Raw genomic sequence first — 27,530 nt, forward strand, 5'->3', positions numbered from 1 at the left:
TATACATAAAATAAATATTTAAGAGAAAAATGTTCACAAAACATGCACTCAATAAGGGATTTAGATTCCGAATTTTTACTAGTCATATACCCAGAGTGAATTTAAATCCAGAATATATTAAAAATATTTCAAAATCAACAATAGAAAGCCTTTGTTGCCTATCAAATGGTCAAGTTGTCATGAAAACATTTTTCCAGTGAAGATATATGATTGGCCAATAACCATATGAAATAATTGGTCATTATAAAATGCAAAACTGGGGCTAGTGAGGTGTCTCAGTGGGTAACAGCTCTTCCAGAGGTCCTATGTTCAGTTCCCAGGAACCACATGTGGCTTGCAGCCATCTGTAATGGAATCTGATGCCATTTTCTGCCATACAGGTGACCATGACAACAGAGCATTCATATTTAAAAAATAAAAAATTTAAAAATGAAAAACTAATATTTTTTGCAGCTGTGATAAAATAGCATAAAAATAGCAACTTTTAGAATAAAGGGTTTAGTGTGTGTGTGTGTGTGTGTGTGTGTGTGTGTGTGTGTGGTTTCAGAAGAACCCACAAGAGCAAGAAAGGAATGGAGCTGTCTGAACACATTTCATAAGCAAACAGGAAGTAAAGATTGAAGAAAAAGTGAAAGGTTTTATACTCTTAAAGCTCATGACATACTTCCTTTAGAGATGACTCCTAAAAATTCTATAGCCTTCCCAGGCACTTCTCTCAACTGGGGACCAAGTTTTCTAATACAAGAATAAAACCATAGGAAATATTTCTCATTCAAAGTGTCAAATTACTCATCCTGGTCTGAATAGGCTCACTGCCATCTCATGATTCAAAATACACTTAATCCAACATCAAAAGTACCCCTGATCTTTAACAGTCTCAACATTGTTCAAAAGTATAAAGTCCCTTTTGAGACTCAAAGTAATAGTTGTTCCCAGTAAACCTTTAAAAAAATGCATCCCACATACCATGGCACATACATATTATATATATTGCCACTCAGAAAGGAGAAATGGGGTATACTGAGTAAATATTGGACCAAAGCAAGACGAAAACCAAACACGGCAAACATAAAAGCCTGAAGTTCCACGTCTAGAATCTGAGGTTTCCTTTTCAAAGGATTTGGATGGCTTCCTCCTTGCAGATTTACTGCCTATTTCATACATCTCTCTGTGGGGCTGGTTACACTTCCTGTGTGCAGATCTCCTTTGCAAATTTCCCATGATTCTGGTGTCAGCAACACTGGAAATCTTCAGGGCAACATAGGCTTTATGCAGTGTCTGATCAGGGCCTCTGTACAGGGACTCCACCTCTGTTGTGATTGCCAGACCTCATTAATCACTTCTTTGTATCCATACAAGATCTCACAAGTCTTTCGATCTTATATTATTTGTGTCTTCAAAACTGCTACCATCTGGATGATAATGCAAAATTCAGTTGACTGATTCTCATAGACATTGTTGTCCTCGGTATTAGCTGTTTTTATGTGTTGTTGCTTACTAAAAGCAAGGAATTCTAAGAGCAAGGAATTCCTTAAGCTCTCTCGCTTTACATATTAATGCTTTAGCTGAGTGTGGTTTTCCCCTGAGAAGGACTCTCAGAGCCGCTGGAGAGTAGCAGGCTTTGCTTTTATGCCATTAAGCTCCTTAACGATTACAGTTTCCTTTGCAGCCTGTACTTCGGGGACAACTTGAAGACTTCTTGTGCCATTTTTCCCTCCAAGCAGCATGTCTCAGATTTCTTTGTGTGCCACTTGGCTCTTTATGATGATAGAAATGCATAAAAGTAAACAGTAGTAGACATTCTAGAGACTGTTAGGCTGTCTTGAAATCATGATATCAAAGAAATTAATTCATTGCTTTTTAATTTAGTTTTAGGTAAGTTCTCAGGACATGTACACAATGAAGCCAAATAGCATACAAATTCCAAAATATCATACAACATATCTTTAGGTTGTTACTGATAGAGTCTTTGCTTTCACTTTTGCTAATGATTTGGATCTAAAATATCTGCATTACTCTCAGGATTGCACGCTTCCAGAATCTCATAGAATGGTTGGTTAAGCTCTGCCTATAACAGTCAACTACTTTTCTAATCCAGAGGTCTAAATTCTTCCAAAATGTCTTCAAAACATCTACACTGTCATGGTCTTCATAGCAACAACCCAAATTCTCAGTACAAACTTCTATATTAGTTACTTTCCTGATGCTGTGTTATTTTCCTCTCTGGTTCAAGTTTTATATTTCTATGTACTCTGTTTGCACAGCATATAAACACCATGACCAAAAGCAGTCTATAGAAGAGAATAATTTTATTTAGTGTTCTTGAATGAGAGTTCATCATGAAACTGAAATAATGGCACCAGGTAACAGAAGCAGGAAAGTGGTTGATGGGACATATATCATAGACACACAGAAGATGAGGTTAGGCTATACATACTTAAAACCTGCCCCGAGTAATACACTTCCCCCAGCATAACTGGACTTCCTCAAATAGCACCATCAACTTGAGACCAAATGTTCTAATATGTGAGCCTATGGGAGAAATTTCTCATTACCCTCATGTACAAAATCTGGATGTGAAGGGGAAAGTCAATGATATATGGATGAAAAATATACATTAGTATTCTAAGTATAAAATAGTATAGCCTTGGGAAAACTGTAACATGAGGGCCTACTTGTTGGTTTCTGTCCTGCCCAGTTCCCACAGCTGGTAAGTCCCAAAGAAATCACACTGATTGGTCCATTAGCTCAGACTTCTTTTTAACTTTTATAACTTACATTAGCCCATTATTCTAGTATATGTGAGCCACATGGCTCAGTAGCTTTTTCGGTGGGGCAGGTCACATCTTGCTTCTTCTGTGGAAGGACAGGACTGGAGAAAGATCTTCCTTCTTCACAGAATACTCCTGTTCTCATTGTCCCTCCTCTACTTCCTGTCTGGTTGTCCTGCCTATACTTCCTGCCTGACTACTGGTCAATCAGTGTTTATTTAAAACAGAATTGATAAAATACAGAATTGTCCTGCACCATTGTTCTTCAATGTAGCATGCATTAATCCACCATATGATCCAACAAACGCTACTTCTATGTATATAGTAAAACAATTTAAAAGGTACATCCTCACAAAAATCCACATACCATGTTCAACATAGCATTTTCATAGCAGACAAATACAGAGTAGAACAAGTGTCTACTAACTGATAAATGGCTAAATGAATGTGGGGTGCCCATTCTTTTACACAGTTATGAAAAGCAATAAAATTCCAATAACATCATAACATAAATCAAAATTAAACTTCCTAAAAAGGCCAGAGAGGTGGCTCAGCCTTTAAGACAACAAAGCATATGGCTCCTACAAGATTCAAGGTCAAGTTCCAACATCCATGCCATCTGGCTCACGATCACCTGCAACTCAGCTTCAGGGGGTTCAGTTTCCTCTTCTAGCCTCTATGGGCACCTGTACTTATATATCTACCAGTAAGTAGATACCTAAATGTAATTATTTAATTGACAATAGAACAAAATTTTCAGAACATCCTACAAGATGAAGTAAAAGATATAATCTGTGAGATTCCATCTAAACGAAATGTCCAGAATAGGGAAACACGGGTTATGTGGCACAAATGAGGGATGGTGATAAGAATATGGCTGTGTCATAATAAGAGTATATTGCCAATGACTGGTATTGATTTTGGAGTACTTTTTGGATAATGCAAGGTATTCTGAACTAGTAAATATTGTTGTACTGGGTTTTGTTTGTTTTTATTTGAGACAGTTGTTTATGTTTTTGTTTGAGATGGAGTTTCTTATATTTCCTTGATTGCCTGGAGTTGAGGTCTACTATGTAGACTACATTGGCCTTGGACTTGCTCTGGTCCTCCATTTTTGCTTCCTGAATACTGAGACTACATGCATGAATCCTTTCACCTGGCTTGCAATATTACAAATACACTGAAATTCTGTACGTTAGGTACTTTATAGTATCTGAATTGTGTGTCAATTTATCAATGAATGATAAGGCTAGGAAGCAAGTACTTGTGAAAAACCAAGGCCTTGAGACTTTGGTATGGAGACTCCTGCATATGAGCTGGTTTGGATTCTTGTTTGATATTTCAATATATTTAACAATTTTTTGTTTTTGAAATTTTTGATGAAGTGATAGAAACATAACTAAATTTTATGAATTCCATGTTATATTTTTGCTCTATTCCAAAGTTATCATAAAATGATGTTATAACTTAGTGTAACAGATACAAGCTAAACCCTTTTTACCTGTGAGAAAGCTTTCATCTTTTTTGTTCTTTCCGCAGGCGACTCAATAATAATGAATTTACAGTGTTAGAAGCTACAGGGATATTTAAGAAACTTCCTCAGTTACGTAAAATGTAAGTCATTTGTTAGCTATATATAGACTGTCTGCAGTGTGTTTCTCTTGCAAATTTTATATCTTTTTCCATTTTATCCCAGTGTCTTTTGAAACAGGAAAATAGTTTTTAAAAAAGAGAAGTCCAGAGAAATTTCCATGTTATGACTGCATGGGGCATGAACTTAGGGTACTGTGTAAAAGGTAGTTTTCCGTGTGTTCACATGATGCCAAGCCAACCCTTAGCAACTTCCTCTAAAGCAGACAGTTGGTCTATAATGCGTCTGCAGCAGGAATCCAGCAATCTAAGCACATTAAGATGGATTCGGCCATGTCCTGTAACTTCCTCAAGTATTCCCCAAACCATGGTGCTAGTTCTCTTTCAGCACATTCACGACAACTGTTTGACTTTTGCTTCATTAAGCTTTCATTTCGAGTTAGTCAAAATTAATGATTAGTAAACTAGCCAGACTGCTCATCTGTGTTACTTCATGTCCACAGCTCATATTTCAGTGTAAATTCTTAAGCTCAGCATTTTCATCAACATTCCATCACTATCCCATGTCCTTGAGTAAAGGGAGAAGCAGGACAAAAGGCAAGTGGGCAAGGACCCAGGAATGCATGAGGAGGAAGCAGATGCATCATCCCACGGCACTTATCACACTCAGTCTCACATAAAGAGCTCCCCCAGGCACTGACACTGTTTGGAGCAAAGAGGACCAAACCTATGCCTATGTCCTTCTCTATGTTAGGCTTCCTTGAGAACATCTTCTGATTTCTTAATCATTTTCCTTCATGCCACTAACCCTACTGTCTTTTTAGCAATAAAGGGTCCAGTGTCACAGGTCTTTACTGAGCAGTGCTTTATAGGCATAGAAAATAAATCACAAAACAAAGTAACAGGATTACTCCATTGGTTAAGTGTTGGTCTTATAAACACAAAGAGGTGGGTTTGCTCCTCAGGTAAGGAAATCCAAATATAGTGGCCTATTCTCCCAGTGCTGGGGAGATAGTAACAACTGGGTTCCTGGAACCTGATGGCCAGTAAGGCCAGCCTACTGGGCCACGTAAGACCTTTACATAACCAAATAATTGGCTTTAATAGTTTTAGACTTCTGGGAATCATCGCAGTTCATTTTGAGTAAAATTAGGCGATATTTTGCTTTAATGGTTACTCTCTCTTAGTGTTACTGTTTTTCTGGTTTCATGGATTAGAGAAACACCTACAAGTTTCTATAACCCTTGCAGTGAAAATCTTAAAAACGGTGGAAGACTTGGATGTTTATTCAGTAGACTGAAAATGACCAGATATATTTTTGGCACATCTTGTGTTAGTGGGCAGGCATTTAAATCTGTGTCTCACACTGTTTATCTAGCAACTTTAGCAACAATAAGATCACCGATATCGAGGAGGGAGCATTTGAAGGTGCATCTGGTGTGAATGAAATTCTTCTCACCAGTAACCGTTTGGAAAATGTTCAACATAAGATGTTCAAAGGATTGGAAAGCCTCAAAACATTGTAAGTATTTCTGATTCACATTAAAATGGCTTAGACTTCGTTGTTCAATATCCTCTGCGGAGACAGGTGAGATCTACTTTCCTCCTGGCCCAGTGACTCAAATTTTCAGACATAACATTTAAACAGAATAACTGTGTTCATCCAGAGGATATGTTTATCTGTTCCCTGTAATGCATCAGGAGAAAAGAGGCAATGGTTGTGATAAATCTTTCACTATCTATTGCTAAGAAAACATGCTAAGGGTTTTGTCTACGTGGTTAATGATAGGGAGTTGGGAAGGAATAAATTCTTTATGTCTAACAAAATTTGTTTATGTAGAGAAGATGAGACTTTAGATCAAACAGTAAATGCAACAGTTTGTCTTATTGAATTATTTCGGTGCGTCTTTGCAAGTAGTGTTTGCCAAAAGTAATAACTCATAAACCAGAAGAGAGCAAAACCAAATTCGACAACCATTGTCAGAGCACATAAAAGAATCTCTTTGCAAGCAAGAAGCAGCCTTTGGCAGTAGAGTAAATACAAGCTCAAGCAATGGCATCTCACCTGACCCTGGAATCCATGTATAATGGGAAAGCAGGAAGTCCCCTGTTTTAAGACAGGAGGAGGCAAAAACGGTGTTTTTCTCTAATCACTGGGATGTGTTAATATAACACCAAATTTAGGTATAGTGTGTGTGTGTGTGTGTGTGTGTGTCTATATTCGCTGCACATGGAAATAGATACATACTGTAGCTTTGCACAGCTATCCTGGGATCCAATAATCCAGCATGGCCAGCATGTTAGCGACAGACCTCTCTCAGGGACCACTTTTGATTCAATCTAAAATGGTATGCAAACAGTTGCTAAGTGTGTTTGTGGAACATATACTGAGAGTGTGTTAAAGGATCGCCAAGAAAATGCACCATTGGGCCTGCATCTGCACTTCCCTAGGCTGTTTCAGGTTACTAAACAAATGGCAGTACCTCCCTTCTTCCACAGAAGTTCCGTGCTTATTTATTGTTAATGCCATCCTTCCTTCACACACCAGTACTATGGAGAATGTAGGGGGCATAGATTCGAACTTCACCCATTCCAGCCCATCTCTGCTGCCAGAGTGGGATACCATAATCTGAATACTCCACACATATTTTTCATGCTTCTGGATGTAGACGTTCACCGTGAAGTTGAATTTGTTTTTCAACCCTCTGTCTAGGCCCCAGGCTTCCTTCTTGGCGAGTTTCTTGCCATAAACACACATGACCTTTATCTGCATCCTCAGGTAGAGAAAGGGAGGGTGAGTGAGATGAGTGAGATCTCCACTGTGCCTTCTTTCTATGTATAGGTTTTTAAAACGGTGAAGACCTTCTCTAAAGTCAGTCCCATTGGTGATAAAAGCTTTAAGGTATGAATTAGGGAAATCACAGTTCAGTCAATAGTATTACCTCGACACCATGTCAAGCATTTGCTTCTATGAGATACAGTCAAATGACAAGACCTGGGAGATCTCTGAAATGAGCTTTCTCCATCTTATTTCCACTGATGGGCTCCTGCTGTTTATGCTGTAAGGTGTGAATAAAGCACCTGCAAGCAGTCTCCATGCTGTTATGTCGGGGAGAATGGAGCAGCCAATAGTCAAACAACTATTAGAGTAGATGTGTCTGGTTCTATCTATTCTTCCACACTGTCTCTGAGGTTTGGTGTTCTAAACATTTGAATAACATCCCACCCTAAACCTCTTAACGCCTCTAATCTAGTCAGCTAACTTGTAATCTGTGTGTATATTTCAGCAAGTTATAAAACAGCCCGAGACATCAGACAAAGCTTGCTGTATGCATGAGTGCCTCGCACCGCGCCCCCGTGTCTGCACTCTGCGCTAGAACCCAGTTCGCGAGCTTCGGGCAAAGGGCTGGAGGTTGAGAATACAGGCGCAGGGAGAGACCGACACGCAGATTTTTTAACACTGATACCAAAGCTCCAAGAATGCCCCCTTTATTGTGTTGAGGGGTAGATTATATAGAGATAGCCACGCCCCAGCCAAACCCACCAGAAACCACTCTCCTGCCATCAGGAACTCCTGAAGGTCTTGTGCTCAGAGCAGCTGTAGGCACTCAGATCAGGGGAAAACAAGGTGTTTACAAGAAATTCAGGATCTGGGGTCTCACTGCTCCCAACACATGAGCTGATGGTTTTGTTGTTGTTTTTGTCTTGTTTTTGTTTTTTTACTTTTTATCAAGAGAGGAGTTTACTTCAGTTCTTCCCAGGGTCTCTTAACTCCAGTAAGATTAAGACCACAGATCTCCATTATTATTGTCAAAGGATACTGTGCATTTGTTTCTGACTATTCAGTGATGCCTGGATAAGAAGACATCTTTCTGCTTTTCTACAGTTTAGCAGAAAGAAAACATTCTTATTTCTGTTTTATTACCAAACATAGAACTTTACAGCAACACCGTTTTTCAACATCTGTCTTAGTTGGGGTTTGTAGTGTTGTGACAAAATGCAAAACTCGGGGAAGAAAAGTTTAATTTCTGCTTACACTTCAACATCATGGTTCATCATCAAAGGGAGATGTCAGCGGAATCTCAAGGCAGGAACTGAAGCAGAAGCCAGGAGTGAGTTCTCATTGCTTGGCTTTCTCTTCATAGCTTGTTAAGTCTCCTTTCTTCTAGCACCAAGGATCTCCAACCCAGGGGGAGCACTGCCCACGTCAGTGGGCTTTCCCATATCAATCGCCAATCAAGACCATGCACCACAGCCTTTTCCATGCACCAATATTGCAGGGGCTTTTGTCAACTGAGGTTTTGTCTTTAAAAATGATTCTACCTTGTATCAAGTTGAGATAAATCTAGCCAGCACATTATCTTTCTCCTTTTATATTTGCCATTCTATTGGCAGAGCAATTACTCTGAGTATAGAAAGATGGCTAAATTAATTTTTCATGAGTTCTGAATAATACGTAATGCAACTCCAAATTTGTGTATGAGGTTTTCTTCCTTTTGAAAACCTCCAAATAAACAGCACAGGAAAGGAGGAATTGGGAACTAAGCCAGAGCTTTAGCAGTGGTAGGGAAAAAATAACAGTGTTAATCCTGTTAACGACAGTGTCAAAAAAAAGAGTTTATTCAAAACAAACCTATTTAACCTTTGTTGTATATTACACTTATGCCTTTTGGGAGTTCTGAACTTGAACCTAGGAACAGATTTTTCATAAATAAAACAATCTGATGCAGGCTTTGTGGATGCTCAGTCACACTTGACTCCCTCTGCTCCTGTCAGACAGTGAGTCACTAAGTCCCCAAGATGCCCTCTCCGTCTGCAGGGTCTATTGATTCTCTCCGCCCTCTTTTTCTTCTCTCTCAAATGTCACACTATTCTGGATACATAAATCACTGGGCTCCAAGGACACAAGCAGGTGACTGAGGACATTATGTGATCAGGCAGATATAATTATATCATCAAAAGGAAGCATGTTACCCTCATCATGGGACTGTAAATCCACACAGGTTCAGCATGCTTTCTGTGACTTAATATAGGCACTGATTATTCTATGCATTCTCTTATTGCAGGATGATATCCAGAATATACCCATTCCTCGGGAAGCAAACATTTAAAATAGTGATGAATGCTACATGTTTGCTACATGTTCATCTCTAAAGGGCAAAATTGAATGCCTGATATTTTATCTCCATAACAGTGTTCTTTCCCTTCCCCCAGGATGCTGAGAAGTAATCGAATAAGCTGTGTTGGGAACGAGAGTTTCATAGGACTCGGCTCTGTGCGTCTGCTTTCTTTATATGACAATCAAATTACTACAGTTGCACCAGGGGCATTTGATACTCTCCATTCCTTATCTACACTGTAAGTAGAAAAACTTCCTTTTTTTTTCCAGTGGTTCCCAACCTTCCAAATACTATGACTCTTTAATACAGTTCCTTAGGTTGTGGTGAACCCCAACCATAAAATTATTTTTGTTTCTGCTTCCTATTTGTAATTTTGCTGCTGTTATGATTCATAATGTAAATATCTATGCTTTCTGGTGGTCTTGGGCAACTCTGTGAAAGGGTCATTCAACTGCCTAAGGGGTTGCAACCAAAAGGTTGATAACCCCTGCCTTTATCTATGACTTGTGATGGTGTATTATAATTCTTATTGTTTTTTAGTATTCTTTTAATGAATTAATAAACATCGCATGAGAACACAACCAAGTATTTGGGAATTTTAAAAAGGACAAACTTATGTTAAACTTGCTTTTGTTGTTCTAAAATTATTACCATTTTTATTAGACAGAATTTGATATATATATATATATATATTCCTCAGTTATTTGTTTTTATAATAATGGGATCCATAATGGGGCTTAGATTTAGAATTGTAAATTATTCTAACATGATAATACTGTAAGTAAATGTCACAGGTTTCCTCTTATATCCAAAACAATAAATATTTTCATCCATAAGTACCATAAACACTGAATTGATAGAATTATTACCAACCAACGACACTCTACAAGGATCATTTATAATGATAAGAGGTATATAAAAATGAACAGACCAATAGTAAAAGCTAGTCAATAGAGGTAACTTACTCTGGCTGCAAAAGTATAAAAGGAATGGGTTGAGCCTGTCTGAGATAATAATTTATGTAAACAACTTGAAACTTGAGAATACTTCTAGGTCTACAAACAGAACTCTGCAAACATTTAAAAATAACCCTTGAACAATGTATTTCAGGCCTTTTGTAAATCAATTTCTGAACACGATGTTTGCTATTACAGCTCTAATAATGGATGATATCCTGGCCACAGCAGTTTCTTAATATCCTAACCTAACTCAACACAATGGGGAATACAGATAGTTAGAACAATTCCAAAAGCATGTTTGACTCTGCGCAAGTCACTGAAAAAAAAAAAAAAAGTGAAGTCAGCATCCATCCATCAGTAAAGTACTTATTCCCTTTTCCACATGAAGTGACTAATCTGTGCATATTAAAGATGGCATGCTTATAAATAATGGGATTGTCGATAGGTTTGTGCTTAAGTATGAGATGCCAAAAATATTGAGATTTCTAGAAGTAAATTTGTTTTTCTAACTGGCATTTAATCTACTCAGTTGTCAGTTTAGATAAGAAAGCTATTCTCTGGAGCAAACAAGAGATGGAAATCGTGAGGTGACAAATTAAGGGAATAGCTGTTGTCAGGTTAAACTCAATAATATAAGGTAATCAGCCTTCATCTTTATATTAAATTACTACTTTATCAGCACAGAAGAGTTTGACAGTAAGTTAGATCTCTGACATATTTAAATTATTCCTAAGTATGGCATCTATCAGGATTCACTGCATAAACCTTAAATTGGCTGCCTTTACTAATTTTTGCATGAAGTTATTCAAAGAATTCTCTTATGAGATAACATTATCCTTTGGTTCCTGCCATACACATTTAGGAACAAAATGTGCATGGCATATTTTGTGCGTCATTGTGTGCATCTAGGGGAATGGACATACAAAGACTAAGTAAATGTACTACTGTAGCCAAAATAGTGTGGAGAACTGGTCACCTAGGATTTAGAAAAATAAGAAAATGAACTCTAAACTGTGCATTTTTTGTATATGTTGCTTAGAAACCTCTTGGCCAATCCGTTCAACTGTAACTGTCATCTGGCCTGGCTGGGAGAATGGCTGAGAAAAAAAAGGATTGTAACAGGAAACCCACGATGCCAAAAGCCCTACTTCCTCAAGGAAATCCCAATCCAAGATGTAGCCATTCAGGACTTCACCTGTGATGATGGTAAGAAATACATGGCAAATCATGGGTCAGTAGCCCTTCATTCAGAGGACCAATGAGATGCTCTGTTGTCCAAGGGAGTATACTTCCTTTAGTACAGTAAGACAGGGTAGCAAGCAGGGCTTATGGGCTGGCAAGAATGTTTTCAAAAGCAGCTTTTAAGACATGGTCCAGTTCCTGCCTAAGGACTGTGCCATGTTCTGCTTTGTTCTGTTCTTTGTTCTTAGCAGCAAATCACTTGTTCTAGGGTTGTCCTTTCACATTCAAGCCTACTTTCTGCCTGTTTATAAATGTTCAAGGAGACTTCCAAGCTCCCAACTTGTAAATGATACTCATAGAGCTTATTTGTAACTTCTTCTCAGGGTGTCTTTTAGGAGCTACCATGTACAAAGGAGAAAAATAAAAGAAAACAAACAAACAAACAAAACCCACTGTAACATAGAAGTGCTAACAAATCAACAAAGTCAGTCGCCCATTTCTAATGCTCTCTGCCATTGCTTTTAATTCTCATTATATTCCTATCAGGTGGGTGGAGCAAGTTGTTTTATTGCCAGTGAGCAGGGAACTAGTTCGAATTCTGTATTTTTAACAAGAGGTGTTCATGTAATTCTCCTAAACATGTGAAGAAAATCTGTCCTTTTATGTACATTTCTTTGCGATTTCTCCTTAACCCAGTTTATGTTGGAATATCCTTACTTAAAAGTATATAAGTAACTGAAAAAAAATAAGTAACTGTTAAAATTGTGTTAGTTGTTCAAAATTTTAAGCTGTTTTTTGAAATTCTACTTTAGGGAACTAGAAAGGAGTGCATATATAGTGTTAATCTGTAAGTGATTTCGTCATAAGTTATTATATAGCTCAAGATCCTCCTGTTTGTCAAATTCATATGAATGTATAAAGTCCACTCTAGCCCCTCCAAAAATTTGTGATTGTCTGTATTTTATGTGATAATCTAGGAAATGATGACAATAGCTGCTCTCCACTCTCTCGCTGTCCTTCGGAATGTACTTGCTTGGATACAGTAGTCCGATGTAGCAACAAGGGCTTGAAGTTCTTGCCTAAAGGTATCCCACGAGATGTCACAGAACTGTAAGTAGAGTTTGTTGGCCTTCTTTTCTCTCTGTTCCTGGGATTGAAGTCTGTGACACAACCGCTGTTCCATAAATTGCAGTTTGGGAAGTGTTACATAGTTAATTTATTTGCAATGTCAAGTGTGCGCTATACTTGATTCCCAGCACAATACTTAACCATATGGGACAATAATTATTTGGAAATAGAAGAAATTGGCATAACCTTTGTTTTTTAAAGGCGACATTGTCTCTTTGGAATAGTCAGTGTCCCTTAGATTCAAAAGGCATGTGGCCAACTGTTTTTCATGCTTGCATAACTGATATCTAAATATAAAGTGCATGGCCAATATCCATCTAAATAGACCTGCAGACGCCAGTCCTTCAGCTCAAAGACCTATGGCTGAATCCATGCCACGTATTCAGAATGTAATACAACAGAAAATCATGCAAGAATAAAGATTCAACTGTACCCAATTCATTCCATTCCTCTACAACTAAACTAGAATTTGATGGGAAAATGTTTTATCTAAATCAAAGGGAGTTTAATTTTTGTTTATATAGAATTATAGATCAATGTTTTAAATCCACATGTGGCTTCTGCTGATATGTGCCTATCATTCACGGAAATGCATGCAAGGACACCACATAATCAGCTATCATCAACATCTGTGCAGTGTGCACCATGGCTAGCGAAGTTCAAGAATGTTTTTGCTTATTGCCTTCAAGGCTTTTGGCTAAGATCAAGTGAAAAGCATGTCTCTTCAGTTTGCCAGGGTCTCATTTTTCAAGTCATGTTCAGTTCATGGATCCTATTTTGGTCCTAAGTAGAACACTCAGAGAAGAAGACACAGTCGTAGCATATGGGGAAAATGTGTTCCTTAGATTCAAAATGCTGTTAAATGTTCAGTTTCTTTCTCTTTCTAACAAACACTAGAGTTAATTGGCTGTAACCACTGTGTTTTGTGTGTTTCATTACACAACTGTTGTTTCAATAATTTTCAGAAGTTTGATATGGACCCATAACCCTTCCCCACTCCCTATTGCTATAAGCCTGCATTCTATATGCAAAGTGAAGCTCTATAAATAATCCAGTGAGGATTATGACATTCACACCCTCGTTGAAATTAAATATTTTTCTTTCATTTTAGCTCACCTTTTGTCTTCGTCTTATTCAAAAAACATTACATATCGTTTCATGGGTGCATTGAGCTCCATTTCTTGTTTCACCATATCTGTGCTATATATGTATTTCTTCACTGAAGTTAAGTCTTCAGTCTATGTCACACTACAGCTCATTTTTAAATAGTCTAAGTTTCTTTTCTATAAATAAAATTTGTTCTATATAAATCAGGAGAATACTAATTCATCTCTTGAGATCCAGGTTTTACCTCCTAGAAAGATTATTCTTAGAATCTTACCAAGTCAGCAGGATCCTTCTTGCCAGTCGTATATATTCTTATATTAGAAAATGTGCCTGCGTGCATGGCACTAAATTATTAAGAATGTCGCAGAATTACAATGTATTGGTGGACAAGTATAGCAAATGGTATTCATTAGTTTTAATCATTGCCATGTATCTCCCCCCATGTAGACATGCAGATTGTTCTGGGTCTTTTTGTCTTGCTGCTACATTTCTGGGAGAAAAGGAAAGTGTTGAAATTCGTGGAACGCTGCTTCCCTCTAGTGGTAGCAAAACCAAAACGAAACAAAACAAAACAGCTAGAAAAATTAAGGAAACAGGGCAAAGCTATGCATAAATATGTACCAGAAATTTGAGTATTCAATCAGAAGTCATAATATGACTTGTAATCTCACATTGACCACACATATGTATAGCCTGTGCATTGTATAGACCTACTTATATTTTGAAATATTATACCTAAGTTAACTTTTTGGCTTTTCCTATCAACATGACAATTCTAACGTCAACTTCAAGATTGGTCACTGCACTGGGGCAGGAAAAGCCACATGTCTAAAGGGCCAGCGTTGTTACCAGTTCCCTCGCTGGCAGAGGACCCGAGTGCTGCAGGCTCTTAAGCTAGAGTCTGTTGTCTGGGAAAGGAAAGCTTTGAGAAAAGATTTTTTTCCTCTTCTTGTGACATCATGGATATAACTCCCAACCTCCATTTTATTTTGTGTCCTGTCAGTTAGCTGATTTCTTTGTGACTAGGCTGTTATGACCCCAATACAAGGACAAAGGTGTACTTTTATTTGAAAAATACTTCTGCATTCTCATGCTTCTTTTTTTGTACTTAAAAAGTTTTATGTTACTCTGTAAAAGCTCTTGAGACCTCTCTCACCAAGGAGATATGTGATACTAAATCTACTTTGAGGTTACGTCTAATTGCTCTTAAATATCTCCTTAAAACTGTCCATTGCTATTTAATGATTATGTCAAGATATGTGTATATACAAGCAATGAAGAGAGTACTCAGACTCAATAGCTAGGTTTAGCTAATAATTCCTCAATTTCATGGTGCTGTCTCTACATAAATATAAATAAACTGGAGGCCACATAAAAACGTAAGTCACTGGATGGACCTTTTTACTGGTACAAAAATGACTAGATGTTTGGCTTACTTTCCTGGCTAAACCACAAAGAACTGGACTCACCATTCTGCCCTTTGGTTTCTGCATCAGCGTAAGTGAACCACAAAGAGTTCTAGATTGAACCTCCGTGTGATGTGCCCTCTACTTGTCTTGAATAATGATCTCAGCTTGGAATATGATCACTCAAGGAGAATTCTGCCAAGTTGTGCTCATCTCTGTTCAAAGTAAATATTGTTCATTTGCTTTGTGATTTCCCACTGCCACTTTATAAGGCGACCTTGTTATGTTCTTGTTTTTAGGTATCTGGATGGGAATCAGTTTACACTGGTCCCCAAGGAGCTCTCCAACTACAAACATTTAACACTTATGTGAGTAGAATATTTTCCCACCTTTAACTTATTTTATTTCATTAAAAGGGGAATGTCAAGCGGCAGAAGATTTAGAGAGCCTTTTGTGTAATATAAATCACTGGCAGTAACTCACCCGGATCGTGGATCACTGTGGTTCAGGATCGCTAGCTCCATCTCTGTGGAATAATGATCTTGTGATGCGGTGTCTTAGGGAAAACATCTCTACTCAAAGAAGCAGCAATCCAATAACGTCTCAGAGGGGAAAAAAAGCTTCCAAACAGTAAAACTGGATGATTTATTGATAAGATATAGATACTTGTTAGAAGTCAAGAAAAGAGTGGGGAATGTTTCATTTTATATAGTAAATAAAATATGGTCAAAACTTTCCTGAAAATACATGTTTTGCTTGACTTTCTTATATGAGACATGTTAAAATAATTTAGGGACTATAAATATTAAATTTCATTTTATACAGGCATGTGGATTTAAACTCTATATAATACAGTGAAACAATGATCCTGACATTCTGAATATAAATTTCAAAATATTAATTATATATTCATTTGAGATTTCTATCTTTAAAAAAATAACTCGTTTCTTTTTCTGTGAATTAAGTGATTTTATGGTGACAGTTTGACCCATTATAAAAATAGCTTTCATAACAACATGTAACTATTTTTTTTTAATTTGGAGTAGAATTTCAACATCCAAACTATGGATTATAAAGCTCCTATCATTTTCACAATTATGTGTGTACTTTTTGCTTGTATTTTGGAAAGTAAATACAAGAATAGATGACCCTTACCTCTTACTGATCTTCCATTTATTCATGTGTTGGATTTTCATCCATGAGAAATAATAGATAATGATTATATATACACACATATATGTATGCTAGCAAATAGGTATATGAATGAATGATGTGATCATACAGAGAATATAATAATAGCCATGTAATATATTTCACAAGTAAAAATTATACAATGCATTCTGAAAATTCCAGTTAGCAACATTCAATGTCTTTACATATTCACTAAATAAATATTTATTGAGGACCTTTTCAGTCAGTGGTTTAGACAAAGGCCAGGGTGTTTTTATGATGACAATTTAATTGTAATGAACTTGCAGACTGTTTCAATTAGCAAATTTGATTATGTGTATTAGTGAACATTTATGTCAGTTGCGGTAAAGAATGGAGAGTTAATGGGACTGTAACAACTGGTGATATATTCTTAACCTTAATGGATCTGTAACAACTGGTGGTTTATCCTAACCCTAAGAATGAATGCTTTGTTATTCTAGTTAATAGCAAACACCATGTCTTCTCTTTTCTCTTTTAGAGACTTAAGTAACAACCGAATAAGCACCCTTTCCAATCAAAGCTTCAGCAACATGACACAGCTTCTGACCTTGTGAGTTTGAAAGTGTGGAACTGAATATTCACTTCTTTGTGAGGCAGGAAGGGTTTACTAGATAAGTCCTGCTGAAGAAGAGAGAGTCTGATCTTATGGAGTGTAAATACCATCTAGAGAAACAGACAAAGCTTCCATAAACCACAGAGAAAAGTTACTCAGAACGTTGGTTTGGTATAAAACACAAAATACTTACGTTCATGACTGTTATTATAAATCCTTACATTAAGCTTTCAGGGCATCTTGGTCATTGTCCTATTGCTGTGAAGAGACACCATGATTATGGCAACTCATAAATGCAAGCCTTTAGTGGGGCTTGCTTAGTGTCTCAGAAGTTTAGTCCATTGGCCTCATGGCAGGAAGTATGGTGGCATGCAGGCAGACATGGTTCTGGAGAAGTATTGGAGAGTTCCACATCTGCATCTTCAAGCAGGAGGAAGAGAGAGGATTTGGGCTTGGAAAGGGCTTCTTGCAGCCTCAAAGCCTGTGACACTTCTCCCAACAAGGTCTCCTCCTAACCCTTTCAAATACTGTCATTCCCAGTGACCAACTATTCAGATCTCTAGGCCTATGGGGCCATTATCATTCAAACCACCACACAGGGCCTGATATCTGAGCCAGAGAATAAGTGAGGCATGTGTACCCAGTGGGGAAAGTTTCCAAGTTACACTTAGGAAGTGTATCATATTAAGATTAGAACACATAGGTAAGCAATGTAAATCATGTATAAATATATTCAATTTATAAACTGCTTAAATAGCCAGTCTCAAATGGCTTTGTTTTAAAATAACGTTTGTATGGTATTAGATTCCCAAGTTAAATAAATTGACATGTTTCCGATTGCAGAATTCTCAGTTACAACCGTCTGAGATGTATTCCTTCACGAACCTTCGATGGATTGAAGTCTCTTCGGTTACTGTAAGTATCCTGTGTTTAATCACCTTTATGGGTACTCTGAGTTATGGGCTATCTTTTGAGTGATGTCATCACTTTGTTTTTCTCAGTTATTTTGTCATGTATGTGCTACGTTTTGCTGTAAATTTGAAATTGGGACAGTTGTCTTTTATTAATACAGGATAATTCCTCTTTGGTAAAACTTGTTGCTATGGTAGTCATTTACTGATAATCTGTAAGACTAAAGCATACATTTCATTTATCTCCAGTTAACTATTATAAAAATAACAGAACAGTGTTTCTTTAGATATCACGTTGTACTTGATTACTTTTTCCCTGAAATGTATGTGTTTGATGTATTCTTCCAGGCTTTGTTCTTTGATTATATCCTAATATCTGTAACCCCACAGCTATGGAACTCTTAACAGACATGAGTAGGATCCTTTTTGGTCTTCCATTAGCTTCTTTTATTTAACACTATAGTATGTTCTTCTTCTAATGTGTGTAGTTGTTTCTCAACTGCTTAACAGCTACAGGGTATTCCTTAGATTGTAGAAACAGCTTTATTAGCTATCTCTATGCTCACTATCATTCAGATTAATGGCAAGTTATTATTATTTCTCATAACACTCAAACAAGCCATCTATACTTTCATTTTGCTACAAATGCTCTAACGTGAAAACATGGTTTAGAAGGGCAGTTCTGCTCATGACGTTGGGATAGTTCCAGAACTGTCAACTTGTCCCCCGACAATATTTTTTGCATCTTTTTATTATTATCATTATTATTATTTTGATTATTACAAATTTTCGCCTCCTCCCCTCCTCCCATTTCCCTCCCCCTCTCCCCATTCCCCCTCCCTCTCCCTCTCCAGTCCAAAGAGCAGTTAGGGTTCCCTGCCTTGTGGGAAGTCCAAGGTCCTTCCCCCTCCATCCAGGTCTAGGAAGGTGAGCATCCAAGCAGACTAGGTTCCCACCCAGCCAGTACATGGAGTAGAATCAAAATCCAGTGCTATTTTCCTTGGTTTCTCAGTCAGACCCCCTTGTCAGCCATGTTCAGAGAGTCCAGTTTGATCACATGCTCCATCAGTCTCAGTCCAGATGGTCTTGGTGAGTTCCCATTAGATCAGCCCCACCGTCACAGTGGATGGACATACCCCTCGCGGTCCTGAGTTCCTTGCTCATGTTCTCTCTCCTTCTGCTCCTGATTTGGACCTTGGGAGCTCAGTCTAGTGCTCCAGTGTGGGTCTCTGTCTCCTATATCCACTCTTCCTCCATCCAAACTGTCCCATTCCCCTAAGCTCTCCCCATCCTCCCCTTCTCACTTCTCTCTCCCCATCTCCCCTTACCCCCCAAGCCCGCCCCCAAGCTCTCAATTTTTGCCTGGCAATCTTGCCCCAGACAATATTTTGTCAGTTAATTAACAGATTCTCTTTTCCACCCACAGTTTCATAGAGTGCTCTTTTCAAAGCACATTTGTAAACTTTTCATACTATTCTTTTAAGAATCCTTTTTCTTTTCTCTGGCACCCTGGAAATTATGTTTCGTCGCTGTTCAGTTAGCATTTCTAATGACTATAGCATTTGACTTGTATGTTTAATGAACATTTGTGGTGCGTGTTCTAGGGGAGCCTGATGGCTTCATTACCCATGACCTGTTAGATAATCTTCATTATGAACACAGACATCTGTTTCGTTACTATTGGTTTTACGTTTGTTAATTAAAGAATCAAATTTCTCTTTCAGGGTTCTGATATATTCCCTCCAGTTTCTTACACACAGCCAGTCCTTCAACAGATTTTATTTTATAGTTTCTGAGATTTATATTGTCCTTTTGAAAGTTTCCCCCACCCTATGACTGTACAAATAGTGTATTTTACTTTAAAGAACTGGTAATTTTAATTTTATATTTAATTCTTCAACCTGGAATTTATTCTGTGCAGAGGTTAATTTTTTTTCTTAATAGATATCTGCTGTTCAAACATAGCTTCCAGAATTGATCACTTTCTTCCGCTGACTTAAGTGTTTAATAAAAATGAAGTCTTTGTAAATGTAGGGATATTCTTCTGAACTTTCTTCTCACTTGCAGGTCTCTACATGGAAATGATGTTTCCGTTGTGCCAGAAGGTGCCTTCAATGACCTCTCAGCCTTATCACACTTGTGAGTACCTGGCTCATGGTTGCAGTGCTGGGATCAGATGCTCTCTGCTGAGCACATTCGGGAGTGTTCTCTACCTCCCCTTTGCTGGAATATAAGCCATACTTGATTCATATTAAAAGAAAATGCAGAGAGTTACAAATTGGATATCTTATCACCTACAAGGAAATTTAAATTTCTCCTTTTGACTGGAAGTCTCCATTAATTGGGTGGTTTCTGCTGAGCTAAAGGTTTAGCCTTTTCTATGAACATAGATTCCCAGCAGCACTGTCCGTTCTCTCGTTGTTCTCTGATTCTTACCCAACTCCACTTCCCAAAGCTGCGTCCCACATACCACTTCCTCTATGAATCATACACCGGTTCAGTCAACCTGGATTCATTTAGACTACAAATATTACTTCTCATTGACAGTAATGCTGTGCAATACTGACATTGGCATGACTCAATATTTTATAGTCGGATAGTGCTTTGTGATGTTTCTTTGTATGTGCTCTCTCCGCAATCCATTTCTAATCTCCATATTTATACTTGCAATGAATATTATACTTGGAATAAATATATAGGTAGAAATAGATCATATATATGGCCATATATATGTGTATATATATATGTATACATGAATGTATGTATGGCTATAAAGAAAAATATATATGTAAAATTCAGGCACTGAAAGTTAGCACTGTTGAATGTCCTGTTACTAAATGTAATTTTAAGATATCAATCCTAGTCCAAGACTAAGAAGCTTCCCCATGTGATGTTACACATAAATCCAGCAGTCATATTTATCTGGTTCTTCCTGAGTGTCAAAGAGACTTTGACCTCAGTAAAATTCACAAGTTTTAGAGATATTAGATATTTAGAAAATTCAGAGAGACATCCTGTAGTTAATCATGTTTTGCCTGAGTTTACACACTCCTCAGATGTTCTGTTCATGAGATACAGTATGAGTAAATAGTTATTTTTGGGGGTGTGGTTGCCACTGTCTGAGAGAATGCTAAAGAAAGGAGGAAATGGAATTAGGGTCCTGGACCAGAAAAGGCCACACAGCATGAAAGATGGCTATCCTGCTTGATCTGAGAAAAGAGTTCCTTAGATGACTCTCGACACAGCAGTGATCCAGTTCAAATGTCTTTATCTTGTCCCTGATCAGCCTAGCTTCTCAGTTATACATTTTTCTTTCATGTTGAGGCCATTAATAACTCTTCTCACCCACTTCTTTCTCATGTCAAGAGACATGAGAAAAATTAGTCAAAAACATCACTCTGCTCATGTTTTGATTTGAACTGTGTTGGGCAAAAGAAACAATTACTTCATTGTGACTCTTGATTCAAATTGGACATTTATTCTTACAATATAAGGTGTTATGATTTTACAAATATATTTTAGAGGGTTTCCTAAAGATGAGATGAGATTATGAGGTAGATTATGATTAAACTATAAACCTCTGTTACTAATCAGAAGGTATTAATTGTGTTTGTAAAAACTGCCTTACCTACCATAACTTCTGTGTCCAAGCATGGTGAGTTTCTGAACCCGCTAATTAATCCACTCATTAGTGATAATAACTTGTTATTAATATTTTCCTCACATATAGCTATTTTAAATAAAATTAGGTAATTATTTACATAAGCGGGTTATTCCAGCTCCTGCAAGCTGTAGTGATGTCAGACATGCTAGCTGCTATCTCTTGTCTCCATTACTATTAATATTCGTATAACTAAATGCAGGCTTCTAAAGAGAGACCAGAAAATGGCAGAACAGAGAAAATGTAAATAAGCTCTGGAGAACAGGCTTCATTTGTCTTGATGATGGTCCTTTAACTGAAGCAACATCCCTAGCCTTTTCCATCTAATCAATATTCCCATATAGTGTAGACTTTTCATATCCACTGTCACCTCCCAGAGAGGTCAACTTGCACATTACAGATGTCTTCTAAATTTTGCTGCTGTGTAGCTACTACTGAAGATAACTTGTGTTTGTCCATATTTCGGTCTCCCTAGAAATGAGAGTTCTTTGGGTGGGGCAGTCAAGAATGAGTTCCTGTTTATACTAGAGTCCTCAAAATCTTGCATGGTAACTGTGTTCTCAGTAAATAATTGGAGAATGCAAGGAGTGCTAACGTGCACTTGGAATGTACTTACATCCAAGATAAATGTGTCTATTCACATATGAAGATACCTTGTAAAGCCCAAGAAACTGTTATCATAATTTATCCCTGCTTCACGAAAATAAAAAAGTGGTAATCTGCAGTTTCGCCATTTTCTTCTAAATTGTTGGCATCAACAAAACCATAGGGATTTTTCTACTGAGCATCACTGTGAACCTGTTCCGTTAGGAAATAACAATACTTCCATACTTGTGTGTGTGTGTATGTGTGCTTTGTGGTGTTCTTTTTCCAGAGCGATTGGAGCCAACCCTCTTTACTGTGATTGTAACATGCAGTGGTTATCCGACTGGGTGAAGTCGGAATATAAGGAACCTGGAATTGCTCGCTGTGCTGGTCCTGGAGAAATGGCAGATAAATTGTTACTCACAACTCCCTCCAAAAAATTTACATGTCAAGGTATGGCTTTTAAGGATTTACAATTCTTTTGAAAAGCTCTCTGCATTCATTACCACAGAAATGGCAGTCTCTTGTGAGTAAACTTCAAAGGTCTAGTTGAAAAGAGTTGGTGATCTCTGCCCACCTACTTGAACAAGGGAGGCCCTTTCCTGTGACTCCTAATTAAAGCACCGAGCTACTCAATCCATCTTAGATCCACTGGAATGGATAGATGTTCTTGAAAATGCACAAATTGAAAATGGCTTTCTTTGCTTCTAATCAATAAAGCGTTTTGCTTTTGCTTTATCTGAATATGCCCCTGCTCCCCTGCTCCCCTGCTCCCCTGCTCCCCTGCTCCCCTGCTCCCCTGCTCCCCTGCTCCCCTGCTCCCCTGCTCCCCTGCTTTTCGCTTTGCCAGGGCCTTGTGGCTTTCTCATCCCAGGTAAGCAGAACCACGCCAAGCCTCCCAGTGTTCCAGCCAGGCCTCCCCACTCACCCCCGCCTCTGTGCTGAGATTCCCTGTGTGAATACTCCCTCTTGCTTGCTTCTACTCCTGCCTCTTCCCTTCCTTGCCCCTTTGCTGATGCACTTGTGCAAATTCTAAATACTATCTTCTCTCGTTCTGAGAATTGTAAATGTAAACATTCCTAGTATAAAGGGAAAATCTAAGTGGAGAAATAAAAACATTAGTAAATATTTTTTGCAAAAAGAAATAAAACTAAGCATTGGTCACATTATGTATACATAATCACTGTTAGAATTATTTCATACATCATTCTATTCACAGAAATCAAATATGTGGATTTAGTTGATAATTTTTGTCATTCTTCTTAACTTGTTAATACTTCTAAAAACCTACTCAGCATTACTAGAGAAGAAAAGAATATTGAAAGTTCTATATGTAAAGTAAGACAATATTATGGAATACAGAGCAGTTTGTGGTGTGATTACTCCATCCTACATTTTCATTCGCTTTAAAAAAAACTAAGCCTCTAAAACTTGTGTTTTTAAAACTGCCTTACATACCCATAAAGAAAAACTTATTTAAGGAAACAACACGGGGTAGTGGCTCACCTCATGCACTGTGAACCCCAGTTGACCTGGTTAAATCCACGGGCTAATTTTCCAGTACCTTAGGAAAACCTAATTTTATGACATAACCAAACTGTGTCTCAGTTTCCTCATGTGTGAATAGACAGGCTAGTATTAGCATGAACTAATTTTAAGATTAAACAAGTGGACAAGGCTGAAGAGGTAGCTTAGTTTGTCAAGTGCTTGCCTTGCAAGAATAAAGACTTGTTCACTCTCTAGAACACATGTGACAAAATAAAACAAGCAAACAAACCTAAAACCAAACAGACAGAGCAGTACTTGATTAAAATCCCTAGGATGGTTGAGATGGAGCTCTAATGTTCGGTAGTCATCTAGCCTAGTATCTTGACTAATTCCAGGCTACTAAGATAAGAAAAGAGGGGAAGGACTAGAGAAGTAGCCCAGTCACTAAATTCTACAGCATCTCCTTGATAAATGATTGCTGTATAAACATAAGAACCAGTGTTTGGATTCTTAGTATCTGAGTAAACGTGCAGTCATACACACACACAAAAGAAGGTGGACAGTGCTTGAGGAACAACAACTGCAGTTATATCCTGGCCTTTATCTACTTGCATACTCACGCAACACTTTTCTACAATTCTCAATTATATGCGCACACACACACACACACACACATTTTACAAAAATGAAATGACTGGGAATGTACAAATCACACTGCCTTAAACATAGAAAACACCCAAGATAGCTATGCAGTTAAGGGCATTGCTCTAACATTCCAAGACACCAACAACATACCATCAGACAACACCCCAAGTTGGGGTAATATTGAAGAAGAATCTAGAGAGATGAGCTAATTTTATTAGAAATAAAAGCATGATTCCACTTAGTATGGTGCTTATTCTTTAATAGTAACAATAACAATGACTTTTCTCTGGATTGGTATACCAAGGAAATCAAAATTGAGAACTCTCCGCCAGTGATGATTTGTTTCGCTGAAGGCAATGCATTCTAATCTACTATTGGAACAATCCACTTAGGGAAATCTCATGAGTCCTGTCTTGTGAGCATTTGTGCTTTATGATCTTGAAAGCAGTAAAATGATGCAGCCTTAAATATTTTATAATTTTATATTTTCATACTTAAATTAACTCCCCCATTATTTATGGCAGTGTAAAATGTTTTTTCTTTATTCATTAGAGTTGGCTAAATACAACCTCTTGTTTTAAGACTTATCAATATGCAATCAAATTACAACAGGAAAACAAATACTTTTTATTTAGACACAATTGCATTGTCAGGTGTAGATGTAATTTTTCTACAAGTAAATATCTGTGCAATTATTTTGTGTTAATGATTTTTCATTAAAGTATGTATTCTTTATTTCTATTATGTTTCCTATATGGCAAATCACATTTTATGATATAAAAAATAAAGAAATTAGATGAAATAGAAGGTCATAACATATTTTGTTAGCAAGTGAGAGCATTCTTGAATGGAAAAAGGTGGTAATGATCATAAGCTGTCTTTGTAGCCGTATGTTTGCCCTCTTCTCATTGGCACTGGCATAATTAAGTAGTCTTCGATCATAAAAAGAATTTTTGCCTTTTCTATTTCTAGTTTTTCACTGAGAAAACCACTGTGGTTTATTGTCATTATTGACTTCAAATACTCCTGGTTTGGTAAGATTTAACTATGCACTTAGCTAAATTATCCACTTCTTTCATTTAATAGACATTCATTAGCAACTCAAATGAATGAAACAGTGAGAATTCTACTGGAAATATAAGATATCTTTTATCCATTAACAAATATTGTTGGAGCGCCTATCAGTTATAAAGCAATATTCCAACATGTTAAGGATCCAGTAAATGATAATTACACTCATATTTGCATGAGGCTTATGTTTTTACAGTTAAAATAATAGAGGATCTAAGTGACAGAAATATGCATAAGATGGAAATATTTAAATATATCTTAATTAGATTAAACAATTATAGATTTTAGTGATAATCAGAATTTTAATGACATCAGGAGGTTTATACATGTGCCCAGGGGACGTGAAGAGTAGGACATGGTGGAAAGGAAAGGGACTGAGATAGATGTCACAGCTAGAAGTCCAAACCAGACAGGGGGACTACAAAAGTTCATTGGGACTTAGTGGTACATATGTATAATCCCATTTACTCAGGATGCTGGGGCAAGAAGAGCTCAACCCTGCCTGAGCTACAGAGCAATTAGACAAATAGTGATTCCCTTCCTCAAGAAAAAAAAAACTGTAAAAACAGAACTGAGGATGTGGGTGTGGATTGCCTAGGATGCTTGAAGTCCTAGTTTCAATGCCCAGTAAACAGGAGTATGAGGAGCACGGGGAGAGAGAGAAAAGAAAAAGAGAAGGGAAAGGAAGCAGAAGGCAAAGTGGAAGAGAAGGAGGAGGAGGATCATCTTCATCACTTCTTTACTTCATTATTTTTGTAGAAAAGCGCAAACAACAAGTAATCCTAGGAACTTCTTATCCTAAAATATTAGCATTACACCATAATCTGCTTTATTGCATTTCTTCACCTAATTTTACATATTAGTAATCCTGTCCGTTCTAGAATTGTAAGGGAAGATACATATCTCTCCATAACGGCATTGAAATAGTAGTGGTTTCCTTAAAGAGATTCACATTTTCCTTTGGGGGAGAAATTTTGAACAGCTTTGAGTTGAAGCCTCTGGCTTTGAACCACAAAATTGTTACATAAAATTAGCCTTAGTTATGAACCAAGGTAAGGAAGGTTAAATAATGTAGCTTAAACTACAGATGATGAAAAATTTACTGGTTAAACCAGCTTGGAAGCATTATTCAAACCCAGTCCAAAGATTTTACATTTTCATATCTCATGCCACTAACTTATAACTTTATCTTTGAAATAACATTAGTTTGGAGGATTTTTTTAATGTGTTCATCATCAGAAGAAAATGTGGATATATAAATAGTTATCTGCAAAAGGCATCACTCATAAAAATAGGGAGTAAATAAATTTTTTGTTACACTTTTTAACATTTGAAATTGCGAAAGATTTAACATGCATATATATATTATATATTATATATATATACAGAATCTAAAATTTATAGTCCATTCTTGAATATTTTTTAGCCATATTCTCCATGATAACACTAACTACCTGAAACATTTATACTGTTTATCCTAATCCATCCTGGCTCAGGAAGTTCTTTCCTGGCCAAAGGCACATAAATACAGCCAGAAAGCATATCCAGTGGGCTCAGAAGACTTTTTAATCACCCATCATCAGCTTTCTTTTTCCATTCTATGCTGGGCGTATGAAAAGAGCAATGACATCTGTCCTGCTGAATCCAGAGACATCATTTTAATTATCCTCATTAGCTCTTCTCGTCCACGTTAGAAGTAGCCACTGTTTCTTCTTTTACATTTTCTTTGCGTCTTTCTTAATGTACTTTTCTGGTAATAAATTTTTTTCTTAGCTGTTCATGGAGTTCAATTCTTAGTCTTATTAAACGCTGAATATATTTGCACCAATGGCAACAAATAACGGGCCATGAAGTTCCTCCTGCAATCCATGATCCTATTTCAATTTCTTTCATAAAGCTTCTGACATAACAGCGTACACAAATTTAAAATGTGCATTTCATCACATGTGCTATCATTGCCCTGAGTTTTTCACACTAATTGGCACATGCAGATCTCTACTGCTGAACTGTAAGGTTTTTGAGGAAACGCAGGCATTTCATTTGGATTTGATCCTCGGAAGCCTAGCATCTTACACAAAGTAGATGCCCATTAATATTTGCTGAATGCTAAATATGCCTTTGATAATATGGCTTAAGAAATT

General features: G+C 37.3%; 1 protein-coding gene across 1 annotated transcript in view; it reads left to right on the forward strand.

Annotated features, from left to right (window-relative positions):
• Slit2 (slit guidance ligand 2) overlaps positions 1–27,530 on the forward strand; it is a gene marked incomplete at its 5' end in the record, with an annotated part of 140,424 nt that overhangs the window by 56,682 nt on the left and 56,212 nt on the right. The window contains 10 exons of the mRNA XM_041643762.1: positions 4,311–4,385; positions 5,740–5,883; positions 9,576–9,719; positions 11,480–11,646; positions 12,600–12,732; positions 15,563–15,631; positions 16,954–17,025; positions 17,872–17,943; positions 20,007–20,078; positions 22,475–22,638. Coding sequence (XP_041499696.1) covers positions 4,311–4,385; positions 5,740–5,883; positions 9,576–9,719; positions 11,480–11,646; positions 12,600–12,732; positions 15,563–15,631; positions 16,954–17,025; positions 17,872–17,943; positions 20,007–20,078; positions 22,475–22,638 — 1,112 coding nt within the window. The remainder of the gene's footprint in view (positions 1–4,310; positions 4,386–5,739; positions 5,884–9,575; positions 9,720–11,479; positions 11,647–12,599; positions 12,733–15,562; positions 15,632–16,953; positions 17,026–17,871; positions 17,944–20,006; positions 20,079–22,474; positions 22,639–27,530) is intronic.

This window comes from Microtus oregoni, unplaced genomic scaffold (genome assembly GCF_018167655.1).
Source record: "Microtus oregoni isolate MIOR12 unplaced genomic scaffold, Mior012 000090F_ref0000504, whole genome shotgun sequence".
Lineage (NCBI taxonomy): Eukaryota > Metazoa > Chordata > Mammalia > Rodentia > Cricetidae > Microtus > Microtus oregoni.